Below are 19,499 nucleotides of genomic sequence, written 5' to 3'. Positions count from 1 at the left end.
ATTAAGAAAAATGTAACATGGACACCAGGAGTCGATAGTAACTGCGAGAATGTTTGTTTGATTGCAGCGGGGATGGAGGCTGCTGTATGCTGGATTTACTGTGCAAATGGTGGTCGAAACAAGTTCATCACAACCATCTTTCTGCACCCCTTCTTTCTCCAGATTGTCCTTGGTGCCACCTATGAGAATGACTACTGTTTACCAGTGCTGATGGCACGAGAAAATAGGAGGGTTAATGTTATAATTACTCCAAGAATGGACAAACGATAACACTTATCTATGCCAGAGTGTGCTAGGACCTGATGCAAAGGCACGCTTCATCCCAGGCGCCATAAATCTGTGTCCCAGATATTGATGATTTGGATTATTCTGCAGTTGTGGTGCAGTGTTATACTCTGGAGGGAACAAATTGTCAAGCTGAGATTCTGGAAGTCAGATTTCTACTCCTTTGTAAGCAGAAGGATGGAGGAGGGAGCTGCTCAAATGGCTCCGTGTCCCTCTGTCTCAGTTTCCCTATCTGTAAAATGATGAGAAGACCTGCCACTTGTCACAGCTGCTTTTTAAACTATTTATCTATTATTAATAAAGAGTGGGCTCACTTATATGCCCCTCTCTTGACAGCTCAGTTTTAAGAGCTGGAATGCGCAGGCATTGGTAGCCACCACTCCAGGTCCTTACTGGGACATGGTGGCCTTGTCCACCTCATGGTGCCATGGTGCTGAGGTCTGCCAGGGAGCCCTGCCTCCTTTGGCACTTCTGGCCAAGGGAGCTGACTGTCATTTTGGACTCTTCAGTGTTAGGGATTGATTCTTTCTCCTTCAAATATCCAGCTTTCAGGCTGGCTGGATACACGAGTTTGACTCAGACTTTAATTTCTGTTCATCGCTAGCTGGCAGAAGAATGAGCCAGAATTCTTGCAGCATCCCAGGTAATTTCCTCTGACTTCCTCTGACTAAGTTATGGTATTAGAAACAGACATTTAGTTTCATATCCTTGCTATTTTGGTGTTCACTCTGCCAGGACTTGACGATGTGGGGAGGGAGAAGAGCAGCTGTTTCTCAGGCTGATGGAGGCGACTGGAGCGTAGCAAATCGGTTGTTTTTTAATTTCAGCCCTGATTGCTATGTCCACCCAGGGCAAAGCGACCACAGACCCTCTCCATGCCAGGAAGCCCTCACGAATGTCACTTTCGTCAGAGACTCTCCTATATATATATGCCCACACACATATTTTTAAATATATATATACATATACTCATATGTGTATGTTTATCTGCGGAGTGCGGTGAGAGGAAGGCTGAGGACCCAGCTGTGGAAATAGATGTCTGGAGGAATGTAGATGGATCTATGGAGTGTACTGTGGATTTGGCAGGTTTGCTTGTGTTTGGACAGTGTCTAAGACCCTGTGAACCATTGGAGATAAATTGCCTGCCATGTCCCAGGTTGTATTTGGAATGGGCCGGGGGTACAGTGTTCATGGTTTAAAGACTTCATCTAAGTTTCTCCTTCTCTCCTGAGACATCCACTACAGTCCATCACGCCTGCCTTCAGAAATCAGCTGCCTTTTTCAGGCCAGCATATGTTTGACTACTTCAAGCTCACTTTTCCACCAGGATTATTATCCTTTTGCCTGTTTGCTTGAAAGACCATTTCTTCCAGGTCTAAAGCCACATCCATAATGCAAGGAAAAGCACCCCTCAGCAGGGCAGGCTCCAGAGCCCACCTCACTCCTGAACCCTGCCAGACGTCCCATGCCAAGCATCCCAGGCATGCTGGGCATGGTGTATCATGGAGGCTCGCTCTAGCTGTGCCTAAGGCAAGGCTTGGAAGTCAGCAAGGTTGGTCCTGAGGCGTACCTCAAAGGTCTCCTTTCACAGACTGCACAAGAATAATTTGTGTGTCCGGAGAGGAGGGTTTGGCTCAGGGATGCCTTTTGCAAGCAGTGAAATGAGGATTCAGAGCCTGTATTTCTTATCCAGACCCCCCCTTTCCCCTTAGCACACCCGAGGGACCTGCTGAGCTTGTCCTTGCACCGCCTCCTGACTTTGGCCCCTGCCTCCCTGTCTGCCTTTCTCCAGGCAGCCAAGTCCCAGCTCATCAAGCGGCTCCGTGGCAGCCCGCTGGCGATGACAGCTAATTATGAAATGTCATGTCGGAGGCTTCCCTTTTCATCTCGTCTCGTAGAGCCCGGCAAAGCTCTCCAACGCCCTTTGGAAATAGGGGAAAGGAAGCGTCAGTGCAGCAACAGCTGCTTCTCCGATAGCGGGCTGACAACGCGGCGAGTACACCACATCCTGGAAGGAAGTGGCAGCTCGTGCCATGTGGATGCAAATCTCTAGTCTCCACAAAAAAAAAAAAAAGGAAAAAAGAAAAAAAGATTTTAAAAAAGTGTTCATGTGTAGTATTAGCTTTCCAGAGGAAGTGTTAAACACATCTGCTGCCAAGGCTTGCCATCCTCCCTGTGAAATTCTGCTGAACTCACTCCAGGTGAGTTCCTGCAGGACAACTGAGCTAAAAACCTTGTCCAGGGAAAAGCTGGCCCAATCCTATAGTTATTCTTCAGTCTGTATTCCTGCAGAAGCCAAATTACATTGAGGTGGGTTAGTGTGAGCTGAGCTAGGGCTCAGTTTTCTTTAGAAGCTGGTGGTTACTTCTCATTTGCTGTCTACTGTAACCTTTCTACGCTGTGACAAAATGGACTTGCTAGCTTGGTACAAGCTGTTAAAGTGGGCTTTGTCAGGGTCCGCTGATCTGAGGATGGGTTACTGCCCCTGTAGTCCAACGAGCATTAAAACTAGGCTTCTTCAAAAGAAAAAAAAGACAAGTCAAGGCTCCATAGACCACAACTTCCCAATTTTGTAAGTAATTGTCTAGTTTGGAGCAGTGGAGGGCACCGGGGAATTGGAAGAGGTGCATTACAGTGACAGATGGCTTCACTCTTTCAGGAATAAACCTGACACAGATGAAGATGCATGGCATGGAGCAGACTTCGAGATCATTCCCGGGAGGGTCCTGTTACCTGGCAGTCCATCTGCCTGCAGCCCATTCACCCCCACCGGAATGGCCCCGCGCTCCTCGCCCAAGTACTCATCCTGCTGGTAACAGAAAAACACTTGGTAATGGATTAATGATTCCCAACAAACCTGACTGCTAGAATGATCTATAACAGCCAGAGCTTTCTGTTTTGTTCTTCCTTCATATTGAGTTTCATTTTTGCTTGTCCGTATTCAGTACTAGAAGTTATTTTTAGCATTGCTAAATGGACAGGTGGTTTAAGATCAAACATAGCCACAAGGCAAGATGATGTGTGAGTGAAGTCCGAAAATTGTGCTTGATCGTGTCAGACAAAATGATTCTGCATTCGGAATATTTGGTCTAGATTATTCACAATTCTTCCTGCCATAATTCCTAGGTAGTTTTTGGAAGAGTCCAGATAGCTGAAAACATAACTGCTCGTCGGGAAAAACTTATTTCCTTGGTTTGCATAGAGGCTAGGTTAGATTCACAGCCATAGAATCATAGAATTGCCTAGGTTGGAAGGGACCTTTCAGATCACCTAGTCCAACCACCAACCTAACTCTGACAAAGACCATCACTAAACCATGTCTCTAAGCAGTCATTGATAGTCAAAGTGAGATGAGAATCTTGGGCGTGCTGCCCCTGAGTCTTCCAGCAGCAGGCTCTGCAGAGTGACAAGGGGGGAGAAGCAGTGACACTACTGCAGTGTGCCCCTGCACAATGCTGCACAGACACACCAGCTCTTCCAGCAGCAGCTGGGGCTCTGGCGTGGCACGACGTGGCACCGCATAGACATGTCCCTGCATCACAATTTCAGCTGTGACTGCAATGTCCCAGCTGGGGACGTTTCACTGGGTTTCTGGAATTACACATTTGAAGGACAAGTTCAAAATGCAACCTAAGAAGAGATCCATTGGTTTGACAGACTGAGGTCACCTGCACCTCTGGAGAAACTGGTCCATATTTTATTTGGTCTAATGTCACCTTCATTACAAAAAAAAAAAACCCAAACACCCCTAAAACCCATGAGGAAAGACACTTGGATGGAAGCACGGGATGGACATAAGAATAGACAAAGTCTAGACACATCTCCAGAAGAGTGCTCACAATGGGACATGAAGAACCAGAAAAGGAATGAATTGCCATGACCTCTCTCACAGGGCAGGGCGGTTCCCAGCAGGACAGGAGGCTTTTCATGCCCTTCAAACACAACCAGACACGTGTAGGATTGTTCAGCCTCAATCAACTCAGCCAACCCTGGCTTTCTAGATCTTGGCAGTCTCTGAGATACTGCTTGGAGCTACCCTGTGACAAAATGCCTCTGAGCACCCACTGCTGAACGACACCTCCCCCATGGAGGATCTCGGTGTCCCAGGTGTTAAGCACCCAGCTCGATGAACTGATGCTGAGCTACAAATAGACCAAGAGGGATCGTGGTGCCAAGTTTATTCTACAGCAACTGCAAACAGTCCAGAGAAAGCACTGGCCCCTTCCCACGCAGGCTAACTTTCACAGCGGGCTGTGGTCATGAGCTGCAGCTGTTGCATCTTTGCTCGTCGTGGGGATTTAAACCTCTGGGGATTTTCTCTGGGATGCATGGTACTCAGAGCTGGGGAAAGGAGTTGAACCCAGTGTGGCAAATAGTCATTAGATTGATTCAAATATTACAGCCCAAAGAGTATTTCAGTATTTCCTACCCTGCGTAGCAGCTTTGACAGGGCAGCCTCCAACTGTTTTCCTCTCCCTCCCAACTCAGCAGCCTGTGGGAAAGGGGACAGGGTGCTCCCCACGGGGCCAAGAGGAGATGCCAGCCCAAAGGGATTTGAATACATTTCACAGCACAGATGGACACCTTAGTAACTGGACCACAGGCTAGAAAGCTGGCAAGCACTCCTGTTTTTCACTTTTGTGGTTGATGCCTAAGATTCCTCGTCACTAGACCCTGAAATTTGAAGCATTTCATTTAAGAGATGCCAAAATGAAAATTCTGAATGTCATTTGCCATCTTATTTCTTATAGCCTGAATTCAGAGAGTACAGATCACCTTGACATGACTTACTTTTGAGGAAGATAAATGATCTGACAGTCCCTTATCATTGGCTCCCGCCACCCCCAAAAAAACTTCCAAAACTTGGCTGTCTCTGACTTCTAGGCAAAAAGCATCAAATTGTGTCAGAAGAAGCAGGTATCTGTTCTGCAATGTTTTGATATTTTTAAGAAACTTTTAACAAGAGATTATACAGACAGATTCTTATCTCAGATGTGCTGAAGCAAATCATACATTGCTTCACTGAGCTCTGATGATTTCAAGGAAGCAATTCCAGATTAACAGTGGTTTAAAGTGTTTGACATATCCAGGAGGAATAAACTTGATTTTCTTGAAAGCATGACTACTTTTACTTGTTCCCCCATCTCTTATAAAACTAACCCAAAAGTCGAAGTGGTAAAAGACTGTAATCTAAGAGCTGTCAAAATCCTAAAGCCAAAGACACTTGATGTTAAGCAATACACAGTTTAAACGCTCTGTCAATGCACTTGATTTACAGAGATATTCCTCAAATTGTTTGGACCAAATCTCTCCTCCTTTTCATTTGCTTCATCAAAATTTTAGACGGTACACAAAACCAATGCAGAATATACCCTGCCCTGCAGTCACACTGTTCCAGTTTTGAATATTACCACTTGCAGTAGATGCTTTAGCTATACCACAACACATTGGTATAGTCGGACACACAGTTTACCAGGAAATGTAAAGGAATTAAGCCAATGTGACACTTGGATACACCATTAAATTTGTACACTGCCTTCTGGATTATTAGCGTTGCACTTTAAATAGGAAATTGTAGCTTACTTACGAACACATCCATTAGTAGGTGCTCCAGCGTCACTTCAATATCCTCTAATTTAGCTGCTAAAGTCATTGTGAAGTCAAATGCTAGGTCCGGACAGAGAAGAGCCCTCGGGAGTCTCAATCCAAACCGTCTGCGGCCAAAGCTAGTTCTCAAACTGCAGCAAATGAGTTTCTCACAGATAAAGAAAATCTGAGAAATCAAAACTTAACATCTGAGTCCAGATGATGCCTGGACTCCGTGCCGGCTGTCAGTCCTGCTTGCGGGAATGAGAATTATTCCATGTGTGCAAGACGGGAGCAGAAGCTGCAATGTGCGTGCTGCTTTCCTTTCAGAGCTCCCCAGTCGCAAACATGGAGTTATATCTGGGAAACCACAACAGAGGGAGGGAGAGACACACACAGAAGGGGAGAGAGGGGAGGAATGGAATAAACTGCCTTTGACTATGACTGATATTTATAGGACTACTTGTTTTTGACTCCAGTCCATTTCTCTGTTCATTTTTGACCTTTCACAAATGGCTCAGCACACTGGAGCGTATTGTGAAGCGGGGGCAGCAGGTCCCACAGAAGTTGGCTGTGACCAGTGCTGGGCCAATTCACACAAGCACACCATCAATAGCTCTTTGTCGGAGCATATCAGGCTCTGCGCTGTAGCTAGTGACAGAGGAGAGCACAGACGTGTAAAAAACAAGGAAACAAAAGTTGTTTGGATGCTAATTTCTTCCTAAGAGTATTAATAGATTCCCTTACCCACTCCCCAAGGCATGGGACTACACTGAGTGCCGTGGTGGCTGCTGAGGTTGTGTGCGAAGGGGAATAACCTCAAATAGTCCTGCAGGGTTTGACTCTGCAAACGCCCTGGCATCCCCTCTGAAATGTCCTCCCACCTCTCAACCCCTTCAGCTCTGCAGCATCCCCGTCTGGGATGTTAATAACTTCTCAAGGCTAGACCCTTCCTTTTACTGTATTTATGGAAAGTTTAAAGCATGATCCCAAGTACTTGATGGTCCTCTGCACATCTGCTCCTACTTAAGTCAATGGAGAAAAGGTGACATTTCTGCTTGCTTAGCACTTTTTGTCTGTAGTTCTCACAGCCCTGCACGTAGTGGTAAGGTACTGGTGGACCTGATCCAACTGAATCTAAACCCAGTGGGGTTCCTTCAAGGATTTTGGTTAACGCTGGCTGGGAACCAAATAGAAAGAAAACTGAGGCACAAAAAGGAAAAATACTGAAAGTCTTGGTATGGCCAGGAGCGGTGCCAAAGTCTTCTGCATCTTAGACAGTGCCAAGTTCACCAAACTGCCTTCCATGATGTCTACATTACTTGGCCAAACTAATTTTTATTCATTTAATATGTACCCACATGGTTTGAAATCTCAGAGTGAAATCTTGCATATGATGTATTCCAGACACTGGGAAAAAAACCCACAAGGCTGCCCTAAAGGATTCAGAAACTGAAGACCAGTATTATTTATAAAGGTGTGAGATGGATAGAGTTGATGGAGCTTGGAGGGATCTCTAGTCATAAATTCCAACTAAATGTCCTTAGAGTTATAGCTGAAATCACATTTTCAGACATCTAGCATCAGCATCCGAACAGGAGCTGCCTCTCATGGCCGAGTTTTACTAGACAACAACATGATAGACCATTTGGGACATGATATGATGGATAGTTTCAATAGCAAAGAAAGGCACGTAATTCATTTTCTGGATGGACCAATTCTCATTCACACAAGGCCCTGCATCAGATAATAGGTTAGCTGCTCCAGAAATAAACCCGGCACGGGAAGCTTGTCTGCTGCAGAGAAAGCCTGTTCATCATCCACATGCTGCCCTTTCATTAAAGCTTTGACAAAGTGTCTGTCTTCACCAGTCTGAGTGCAGGGATGTTTTAATGAGCATGAATCAAACCACAAAGAAATGTATTTGGAGGGTATTACATTGGAGGTGGTTGAAACTCAGGGAATCATCATGCAACATGCTGATGAGTGAGCCAGCATGCTCATTGCTGCAAGGTTTCACTGCAGACAGGGCTTCACGTGCTCTGCTCTCTAGAAAGTATTTGCAGAAGAGGACCTGACTGGTGGTAAGCCTTCATCTCATCTGGCATGCGTGGAAATTCAGAGATCCGCGGGAAGCCACAGTTGCTACAAGAGCAGGCTGGGTACAAGGACACATGACTGTCTTTTTGCAGGTCCCTGTCTCTGGTCCACAGCAAGCAGTGCTCAGGCTGTGTCAGTAGGAACCCACAGAGGTCCACCAGGACTGAAGCTGTGGCTGCCCCATCCCTGGAGGTGTTCAAGGCCAGGCTGGATGGGGCTTTGAGCAGCCTGGTCTAGTGGGAGGTGTCCCTGCCCATGGCAGGGGGGTGGAACTACATGAGCTTTAAGGTCCCTTCCAACCCAAACCATTCTATGATTTTATGAATCATGCATTTGTCTTCCTCTAACTGATACTACTGTCCAACCAGTCTGACCACAACAAGAACTTTACTGGAACTGAACATGTGATCACTTCTCCCCTCTCCACCCTATTTATTGCACAAAGGCTATGTGTTAAGTACTGAAATATGAAATTAAAGATCCTTTTCTGTAGGATGCCTCTGTGCAATAGTAACCTCACCACTTCTGCCCCCTGACTGTCCCTGTAGCTGCATTGTATTGGCCACAGAGATAAACAACAGGAGACATCTTCCAGGGTCAGAATGCAATGTTCATGTGACAGACTCTTTGACACGAACACAGGCTCATTTTTGTCTTCACAAAGATGGATTTCAAGATTATTTCAAAACTGATGGAGAAAATAGTGTCAGGCACAAGAAAATGGCTTAAGGGACCACATAATGGTTTCCCTGATTCCCGCTCACTGGAACCTGGCACTAAAACATCACGTGCTCAACTGGCGATGGCAAGAAGGATGAATGGGTTCATGCGGTCTCACCCAGGCTAAGCTTTACATGGCCTGGGTTTCCATTATCACAGCAATAAACAGCAGAGATATGAGATATACCAGCTCTTAACTGTCTTTATAAATGGTCAGAAGTTCTGGGGAAAACGCTGTTGATGTAAAAAGTTGCTTTGTTGAAGTAAGTCTTGAGGAATTTTCCAAAATCCTAGACTGTGGGGTATTTAGTACCCAAGGGTATCTCGTACCCAAGGGTATCTCTCTTTCTGTTTTTCCTTCAAATTGCACTAAAATTTCAGATTCAAAGCAACACATGATAGGAAAAGTTCTAAAATATAGAAAATGTGTGGAAGATGAGAAAAAAAAATTGTCTCCCTGTTCTAGTGACAACTGAAGCAGTTGGTGTGGCTGGGGTAAAAAAATACTGATGGTAAAAAAAAAGGTCACCGGAGCACAGAAAGTGCTCAACCCCTTGCAAAAAGCGGATAGGAGAAATCAGGGTCACAAAATCAGATCTAACCAGAAGAACTTCTTCAAACACATGAAAGCTTAGGGACCTCTGAATCTATCCCATTGGCCCTCTTCTAACTGTCACTTTAACGTTGCTTACCCCAGATGACCTCTCATGGAAATAGCCTCTCAAATACAATAAACAAGAAGGAGAATTTCGCTGGGTTCCCCAGGGATTGTTCCCAAAGCCTCTGTGTGTGTGTGTGTGTGCATTAGAGGTTCACCCAAAAGTGAGATTGTATGTGATAATAAGAAGCTCTAACTTGGTTGATTAATGCAGTTAAGTCCAAACACTTTCTTTATTAAATCATTATTTCCATCTTTTCTAATTCCTGAGAATTTATTATTTTGGCCTTTGTTAGCATGAGACCTCTTCTATTTAAAGCAGAGCATCCATCTGACAGCACACCAGGGGATTTGTGCAGAACAGGATGTTCTTCTACACCCACATTTTCCCCTCACTTCCTTCCTAGTTTTCTTCTACCATTTGGGAATAAGATATCAGAAGAGAGATGGAAAGTGGAGACGGTTGGAACGTTTTTGCCAAAATGAGATTTCAGCAAAATATGCTGTTTTTTAAAAGCTGAAATGTTATGTGGGGACACACTGGGTCCCAGAAGTGTTTTCTTAGGGGAGTTTCTGGGGTAAGAGTGGTTGGTGATAATAGGAAAAAGTCACCCTGCAAAGACTGGCTTACAAAGACAGGGGTGTAATAACAGAGCTCAAAGTTTAGTGAGTAAAGCCAAAAGCTGACAAGAAAGGGTTAAAGAGCAGATCTGAGCCTAATTAGTCCCAGGATGCTATGTTTGGGCCAGCCCAGCTTACAAAAACGGGAGCTGAGGAATCTGGGGAGAAGAACAGGCAGATTATTCTTGTATGAGGCAAAAAACATGACTGGGTCATGAAGCCCACCAGAAAAGGCAGCCTGGGTCACCTCCACTGGTTTAGCCAAGAGGTCAAGTCCTCAGTAATTGTGGATTATGAGCACGTATGACAAATATGGCTGAAAACCCGACCGGGGCAGTGCTGTTGCCAGTCCACAAGCATGGGATGGGATGGCAACTCAGCTGCGGCAAGACAGAACGTGTGTCTACCTAACTAGTGGAGAACTGTTATGAACTTCTCTGCTTCAAATGGCCAAAGTGAGGATTTGAAGATGAGTCTTTTTGGTCTCCTACACAGATTTTTCTATGCTCTCTCCTCTTCAGAGCAAATAATAGGTCTGCTGCAACAAAGGGTGGAGCTGTTCCCTTTGGGGAAGGTGAAGAGGGAGGTCTCGTCCTCTTGGTAAACTTGGATGACAGGGAAGCATGAGCTTCCAAATCCCTCCTTCCTCCTCCAGCTTTCCTTCCCACTCATCAACCTGACACCTCCAGGTTGGATTGCAGTAATTCACTGAATCTGGAGCTAAGTGTGAATCTGTGCAGGCTCCAGCTGGCCCAGGGTGCAGCCATCTGCCTTCACCTTGGTTCAGGACATTGTAAGTCAACCCCATCCTGCAGTAGCTTTCAATGTCAGCTGAAGGCCTTGGAGACAATTTTCTAATGAATCAATTAACCTAATGCTGCATGAAAAGCTGAAGATAAGCCTATGGCCCAACCTCAAAGCTGTGCTCCAGGTTGAAATACAACTTCATCTGATGAAGGGACCTAGCTATGACGCAGTATCTCCAGAGGAGTCCTGGAAAACTTGTCTGTGTAATCAAGGCAACGAGGAGGTGACTTGGTTTTCTTCAGGGATCTGGCAGAGGACACCTACTGCTCTACACATTCATAGACAGCCTGAGAAAGGGGGTGAGCAGTGAGGGAGCACAGTTTGCAGGTGACACCATGGTATTCAGGGTAGTGAGAACAAGGGCCTGCAGAAAGATATGATGAGACTAAGTGAATGAGCAATAAAATAGCAAATTAAATTTAATGAAGCCAAATGTGAAGTAACGTTCATAGCAGGAAAAATGTTCTGAACTTCACGTATAAAATTATGGGCACTGGGCTCACTCAGGAGTATGATATTTGGATTATAATAGTTTTATGAAAAGTCAGTTCATTGCTCAGTAGTGGTGGAATAAGCAAATAAAATATTAACAATTACCAAGGGGCAAGCAAAAGAGAATATTAATATGCCACTGAATCAAACCAGGGTTCACTTACATCTTTAATACTACCTTGTGATCCCTTTGTCTCCAGAAAAGATACAGAGATGATGGACAGGATTCAAGGAAAGGCAATAAAGATGATTAAATGTAAAAAAAATGGCTCCTATAAAGAAATGACTAAGAAAGCAAAGTGGACTCTCTGGTCTGGAAAAAAAATAAAAGGTGCCTGAAGGAGAAATTAAGGAGATCTACAGAATGATGGTGAGTGATATGGAGAGGGTGAAAAGGGATTGCTGTTTGTTGTTTTGCGCAATACAAGAATGAGGGTGCATCAAATGACGCCGGTAGGAGCCACGCTCAGAAGAAATTAAAGTGATTCAAATACAGCTGTTAGTTGATCTGTGGCACTCCTTGCCAAAGCATGCTAAGGATGCAAGGTTTTACCTGGGTTCAGAAAAAGACTGGACAAATTAAAGGATGATAAATCCATAGAGGGACACCGGACTCCTAGAGGCCACATCCAACACAGGAGGTCCGTGAGTTTAAAACACGTGCGAGGTGGGAGAATATCCAGGGAAAGTATCACGTATGTTTTCTACTCTCCTCTCTGCATCACTCATAGCCACTGCTGAAGGTGGGACACTGAATGGACCTTTGCTCTGACTCGGTTCCATACGAGAAGAATTCATTTATCATGAATTTTCCTAAATACCTAAGCCAATTCCAGACTCTGCAAAACCCAGTTTTCCATGAAGTGCTTTGACATCTGAAAGACAGAAAAGTCAGAAACTCCATGAAGTCACCAGACCTTTAGATATTACTGCTAGGCCTGCATGGAAGGTATGAGCACGCTGAAGCCATGTAAGTGGTGTCGCACTGTTTGCTGATCAATGGCCTAAGCAACCTATAGCTCCGATCTACTGAACATGAGCTACCTGTGTCTCTCACAGCAGGTATGCTTTTTGATTTTTTAAATATTTATATTTATTTTTTTTAATAAAAGGGATTTATGTATGCTTATTTCCCTTTATTTACAAGTCTTGCCTTTGTCCCAAAGTGATGACACTCCATGGAGGGGCAGCTACATTGCTGCTGGCAAAGCTGACATGCGAGACCATCCATGGAGAAATGGACCGAGCATGGATGGTGTCAACCTCAGTTACAAATGTGCCTTTCCTTTGGGAGCAGCTCCCCATCCTAAACTGCGTGGGCCAAGCCTGCAGGTACATAGTGCACTGCCAGCCAAGGCTACAACGCGCCTGAGGGTTGCTCAACGGGCCGGCTGAGATCCCACGTGTCTGTCCATCCCCTGTCTGGCAATAAGACGGAGAAGTCATTGCTTGCAGCTGACGGACTTGCCAGGCTGGGGCTGGCCCATGCCGCCAGATGAAGAATGAGCGTGGGAGTCCCATTCTTGACCTCTTGCCTGCAGTGGGATTGACATAGCTCCATAACGGAGAAAAAATGCCACTTCCACACGACAACAAGATAAACGTTTTTACAAGAAAGTCCCCGGATGGGAAGCGTCAGCAGCCCCGAGGTATTACGAAGAGGGAAAGCGATGACCAGCATCGCTCTACCCTGGCAGGTTTAGCATCAAGGCTCACCCCAGCCTTTTTACAGCCTTTAGCAGGGACATTTCTGTTTGTTTTATGAAGAGAACTTAGCGACAGCAAAATGGAGTTCTGAACCATCCTGCCCCTGAAGAGTCCCAGGCGTCTTAGAGCACTTGGCTTTCAAGTTTAAAAATCGTGGCTATAATTTCTGATTTATTGTCACTATATACAACCAGCATCTCATCTCCTTCCTGGACATACCTGCCGCTGTCTGACTTCTTTCACTGTCCCCATTGCATTACTCTCTCGTTATGGGTGGTCCCTCTTTCCCTGGTGGCCTCACATCACTCTCTATAGCTAAGACATTGTTTTATTTTCATGATTTAACTGAGTGCCTTGAAAACCATCCTTTGGCTAGAAGGCATCTGTCTCCTTCTCCCATGCACTCTCATTTAAAGGCCACTATGGGAAAGGGAGGGGAAACCTCAAGTTTTCTCTCTTCTAGTCTTCCCCCAGGGCCAAACAAGCCACCCAAGGATGGAAGAGTCATTTTATCTTTGGCACAGGCGAGCTGAGTGGGTGATGCTCAGATGGGTCTTGGCTGTTTCAGCTGGAGAAAGAGGGCTGTGATCAGGGAGAACACAGACAACATGGAGGAATCAAGAGTCCCCCAGCCTGACTAGTCGATGTGTACCCAAATCTGCCTCCCATGGCAGCAATCTCTGCAACACAATTCACCTACCCAAATCACAGCAACAAAAATGCGCTTTTCTAAAAATTATTGAGAAACCCTCCCTTTTCCTAGTCCTATTTGACACAATTCAATGTCGCACCGGCTTCTCCTCTCACTTTCCTAAAGCACAATCCGCTTGCCTTTGGGGTCTCCCGTGTCTCAAGGTGACCTGCTGGGCAGGGCTTCTGCAGCAATACCATTTCCCGGGGAGATCATTTTGCCATGCACCCCCTCGGAGATGTCCAGTTGCCACTGAGCCACACGAGCCTATTATTTGGCTTGCTGGGAGGGATCCCTCTTCAGCTTCCCTCCTTGATGTAGCAAATCAGCTGCATTATTAAAATGATTAAAAATAGACTGAGCTTGCCCGAGACTGCATCTATAATGGATCAATTGCTTTTTATACATTTTTGGCTCCCTACAGTGCTGCTTTGTCATGTCACTTTCACTCATTTGGGTGAGATCTTGAAATAATAGGCACATTCAGGAGATATAAATACAGCTGTTTATTGCCTTAAAATGGGTCTGCAGACAAATCACAGTCCCAGCTTCAGGTATTTGGAAGTTAAATCTTCCTCCTCCGTCCTTTCCCTTTTGGACCTGGATCAAAACCTGGACTTTGCAGCTTGGGGGATGCTTTATCTTAAGCTATAGGCACTAGTTCTGCTGCATAAAATTCATACCCTCATAGGCCGTTGATTTAAGCAGCTCTTGGTGCTAGCCTGGATTTGATTCCAGTAAGAAATAGCGCGGAGCTAAGATTGAAAGGCTGCAGCAGAGTGAAATAAAAATAAATGCACAGCATTGTGTAGCTTAACGGGGTGCTAATTTCTTGGGAGCGCATAAATAGGAGGCACAGAGCACATCTGTTTGCTGGCGTTGGGTCGGGAAAGAGCAGGGGAAATTTGGAGCTCTGTCACAGGGACAGGCTGAACTTTGTTCCTATGTCTCGCAGCACTGCACAAAGTCTCCTCTGTAGAATAGTCAGTTAATTAAAAATGATATTTATGGTCCCCTGGTGATGTGTGCCTGTGACTCTGCTATTAGTATTTCTACAAAGTCTGGCACTGCAAGAGGGTTGAGGCCCCGGCGATGCAAACAGCGGTCCTCGTCTTCGTGCTCCCCACATGGCTGGAGTCCACACAAGAGGGACTTTGGGCAGCAGAGCCCCTCTCTATCACACCGTGTTTGCTGAAGGGTTTTGTTGCCCGGGTCTCCCACAGCGAACTTAGGACACCCCTTCCGCCTTGCTCTGAGATTCCAGGTATTTTGCCCCTGATGCAGCGGGTACGATGCTCGGTTTGTGTTACCACTTACGGTGAGATACATGGAGGCACAGGGGAATCCAATGCACCTAAAAGCACTGAAATAATGACCCGTGCTCAACCCAGCAGACTTCACGTTCCCTTTCCTCCTTCCTCTATTTCACATCCAACCCAGCTCACAGAAAGTATCCGCAGGCAATGACAGGGTATTTTCCTGGCATGTCCTGTAAGGCTGGGCATTTGTAAGTATTTGCAATGTTTCCTGCTGTGGGACGCAGGGGCTTTTGGATAGCAGAGCTTGATGACTCAAGAAGCAGCAACGTCCTGAAACTTTAAAATATGCGCATGATGGAATGCTGTAGAGGTGACAGGGGATGGAGGGGAGCAGGGAGTTTTGCAGTGATTTTAACCCCCCTCTTTAGGCGGCTGGTCTGTACACAGTCTGTGAGAGGGAGAGGTTTCACCACAGGCAGATCAGGGCAGAAACCTGCGCCTCTCCTGACCATGGATGGTGATTAGGGAGGATGTTTTTCCAGCCTGCTCCCAACTGACCACTCTCGGCATCCCCTGTGGGCTCACACTTGCTCTTTTAGCCTGAATTTGAAGAGACTTAATGTAATGAAGCAACCTCTCATTTAACCTGTCCAGAGGATGTCCCAGAGGTCTCCATCTCTCAGGGATGAGGTTCCCACCTCCCCGTCCCACCCTATCCCTCTCCCTCTTACATCTTAAAAAAAAAAAAGATTTCAGTTTTGGGAAACTCCCAGAGAAGTCCATAATTAATATTTCTCCCATGGCCGCGGCCCCGTCCCAGCCTTCACCATCTCCCGGCATGCACCTCCGCCCCGGTGCCAGCAGCTCACCTTTGGCAGGGGTGCACAGACCCTGAGCTCAGCCGGCACCCGCGAGGCTCCACACAGCCGTGGCAGTTTGCGTCTCATCCTCGCGTATTTTTTCATATCCTTATTTTGCGTAAAGATAAAGCTCCTCTTACGGTATGTATCCCGTTGCTGACGGCATCTATTAACAGCTGTCAATTTGCCCTAATAGCTGGACACTTCAAGTACGCTGCAGTGAGTTGTTATAAGCTTGGTAAGAACAAGTTTCAGTTGTTGGATGTTTAGCTGATATTATATGCATAAAGGCTCTATCCTGATACCACTGAAAATAATAAAAATCTCTTTAACATTTTATTACCAAGCCCTTCCCTCTCTCCCGTTTTACACATTGCGAGTCAGTTAAAAAAGGACAGCACCTGCTCATGGAAAAAAAGATGATGAAAGCTAGAGAAACTCCTTGACACACTCCTTTTGGCTTTATGTATTTCACTTTGAATTAGGATGCCAAACCAGGAGAATGACACTGCAGACTTCTGAGGCATTAAAAAAACATGAATCAGACCTCAGCACGATTTTATTTGCTAAAAAACAAAATCCTCCGACTATGGAACTGAAAAAAGAAAATACTGTTCCTCCTAGTTCTGTTATACTTCTCTGTACTTTTATGCTCTTTTCCAGGATGATGAAGGGTAAAAAATCTTCCATTTTCTGGCTTAGTCTGGCATTGCTACCAGGCTGGTGAGGGGTTTGGAGACCAGGTCATATGAGGAGAGGCTGAGGGAGCTGGGCATGTTTAGCTTGGAGAAGAGGAGGCTGAGGGGAGACCTCATTGCCCTCTACAACTACCTGAAAGGAGGTTGGAGAGAGGTGGGTGTTGGCCTCTTCTCCCAAGTAAATAATGACAGGACCAGAGGAAATGGTCTGAAGTTGCAGCAGGGGAGGTTTAGATTAGATATCAGGAAGAATGACTTTACTGCAAGAGTGGTCAGGCACTGGAACAGCCTGCCCAGGGAGGTGGTTGAGTCACCATCCCTAGAGGTGTTTAAGAAACGTGTAGATTTGGCACTTCAGGCCATGCTCTAGTGGCAGAGATAGTAGGTTGTTTGGTTGGACTCGATGATCTTAAGGGTCCTTTCCAACCATGAAGATTCTATGATTCTATGATTGCCAGATAATCACTTGGTCGGAGGATTTAAGGGTTTAGGAAGGGTTCAGGGAGTGTGAGACTCCTGGAGGGATGTCATTTTCCATGACCTGACATCTGGTCCCCCCCAGATTCATTTCACCTTCACTGAGCTCCCTACAGGGGAGTATCTTGGCTAACACATGGCTGTTCATGCTCCAAGAAGACCAACAAGCACTTCCAGAAAAAAGCCATTCATGCCGTGGGGCTTCAGCCTTTTCCTCCACTGACTCCTGGAGGGAGCCTTGGCAGCTCAGTGGGATGAACTCCCTTCCCAAAGCCTGGCAAGGGCCAGCAGCAAGAAGGAGATGGGAAGAAGATGGTTGGCTCAGCCACTTCACACTGCTGCTGCTGCAGGTAGTCCTAGGAATGATGTTTAGTTTAGGAAGAGCCAGAGGACATCTTCTTCCTGTGCCCCCGTTATCACAAAACCCACCAACGCTCTGTTGCAAATAAGGCCTGAAGCTGTGGCAGGAGGCACAAAAGCATTGCCATTGTTCCTACACAACCATAAGATGCATTATCTGAATTTCCTGGAAGGTTCCAAGTTCCTCTCCCTACTCCAGTACGACCCCCAGTGTGGGCTGACCCCCAGGGCCAAATGACCGACCAAAGAGAAATACTTTTCTCTCTCCCTGTCCCAGAAATCGAAGCCTGGCTTAACATGACATAAAAATAGCTTGAACAGGCAGTGGTCTCCTCTGCCATGATGCTTCGCTGAAATGATCAGCAGCGATTCCTCCCCATGCCACAGCGATGGAAGAGAGATGACAAATCTGTCACTGACTACACTCCATTACATCCTCGCAAGATTTCCCGTGCTGCCTGAAGAGATGTTCTTGCTTTGGGTTTTAAAGAATATCACGTAAAACAGACAGCCAACATCTCTGGCAGCAGCAGTCTGATGCTTTGGGGCTTGATCCTTTCCCAGCTCTGCCCTGTGGATGTACAAAGGTGTAAAGGACACAGAAAACACTACTTTTCTGTATCATAAGGGCATCTATCAGGAAAATACCTGTTAAAAGCACACGGTGTCTGCTCCCTGCACTCCTTAGTAGGAATCCTACCACAAAAACAGGATCTACATACGGTGGTGGGACCCAAACCCTGTGGATCAGTGGGTGCCTGCTGGGGATGTAAATGATGCTGGGTGAGTCGAGCAGGGATGAATCCAGAGATGCCAGTGCATCTGGGGATGCACAGGGACAATCACAGGGAAAATCACAGGGACTGCAATAGCTGTGTTCGTGGATGGACTTGCAAAGTTAACACCAGCATTCCCACCTTTGAAGAGCATCTGTGAAGCAGGACTGTCTGAAAGTGCTCCACAGCCAGTGCTGGAAAGCAAAACCGTTGCAGAGCCTGCATTGCTTATGCTATGGGACCTCACAATCCTTATTAAATTTGCTTTCTGTGAATGGAAAACACAAAAAGGCCCCGGCTGCCACTTCTTCCTCCTGGCTCCCTATTTCAAACAGCCTTTTGGAGTTTAGCGGGTTGGATGGCACACATTTCTCAGCAGCTTTCTGCCTGTCCTTCCCTGTTTCGCAGGTGAAGCAGCACTCAGACGTCCACTCCTGCCGAGGCTTTCTGCCCCAGACCCCAGATCCCAGATCCTTGTGCCCTCAGCCCGGCTGCTCGCTTCACCTCCCTCTCTCTCGAAGTCAGCCAGCTGCCCGAGAGGAGCCCGTACTCTCCTCCGTGAGTTCAACAGGGGACAAATGGAAAGCGCTTGCAGGGACTCTGGAAATAAAGCTAATGGTCGCTCTGGGGAGTGACAGGTTTTGCTCTCGCGGGTTGCTCTGACAGATCCATCAGGAGGCACTTAGCTATAAAAACCCAAGACCTCTGCAAGGGAATCCCTCTCCTGCTTCTGTATTTGTGTCACTCTGAACTGCCTAGTTAATGTAAGAGCTAAAAAAAGGGAAGGTAATGGGCCTCTTTGGAGGGTTTTTAGGCACTTAGTGGAAAGCAGGAAGCCAAAGCCTGTATAATTACATTGCTAATCTCCCACCACATCTGACAGGCTACGTACTTTTGTTAAAAACAGGTTTAAGCCCCACAGCAATTTTTGTTTCAACTGTAGGTGCAAGCCAGGATCCTTAATTCCCTCAGCCATGAAACACTTCAACAGTGGCTTGCCCTTCGTCAGAGAGCTGCACTCTAGCAAAGCCTAGACACCAGACAGATCTTCTTCCTCCTTAAAAAAGAGATAATTCATAAGGTGAAGGTGCTTACGCTCTCTGCTGAGGCATAGCCTCTCCTGAGGCTCCTTTCTCAGCGATGTTCACTCCCATCGTCTTTCTCTTTCCTCTGTCCATATCTAAGAAGTCACTCACATCAGGGACCCCACCAAGCTCAGCAGACCAGTCCCCAGGTGCGAGGTGTCATGCAAACGCCTACAGAAGGGTTTTCTTCCTGTCTCTGTACCTTTGCACGCTTTCTACAGCGTAAAATAAGTACCAAGCCGCAAATGTCCTGCTGGCTAATCCAAAGCAATGGAGAAGGCCAATTTTGGAGCTGAATGAAGTCATACCGTCCTCGC

The 19,499-nt window shown here is 46.3% G+C and overlaps 1 protein-coding gene across 3 annotated transcripts in view; it reads right to left on the bottom strand.

The window, feature by feature from the left end:
- Positions 1-19,499, bottom strand: part of FRMD4A (FERM domain containing 4A) — a 390,969-nt gene that overhangs the window by 222,744 nt on the left and 148,726 nt on the right. Inside the window, exon 1 of one of the 3 annotated variants that reach the window (XM_063323589.1) lies at positions 5,873-6,172. The exons of the other annotated variants lie outside the window; for them this stretch is intronic. Coding sequence (XP_063179659.1) covers positions 5,873-5,938 — 66 coding nt within the window. The 5' untranslated portion in view covers positions 5,939-6,172. Of the gene's footprint in view, positions 1-5,872; positions 6,173-19,499 lie in introns of those variants that run through there. 3 annotated transcript variants of the gene reach the window in all.

Source organism: Chroicocephalus ridibundus, chromosome 1 (genome assembly GCF_963924245.1).
Source record: "Chroicocephalus ridibundus chromosome 1, bChrRid1.1, whole genome shotgun sequence".
In the NCBI taxonomy this organism is placed as follows: Eukaryota; Metazoa; Chordata; class Aves; order Charadriiformes; family Laridae; genus Chroicocephalus; species Chroicocephalus ridibundus.
Note: the sequence above shows the minus strand (reverse complement) of the source record. Positions and strands in the feature narration are given on the sequence as shown.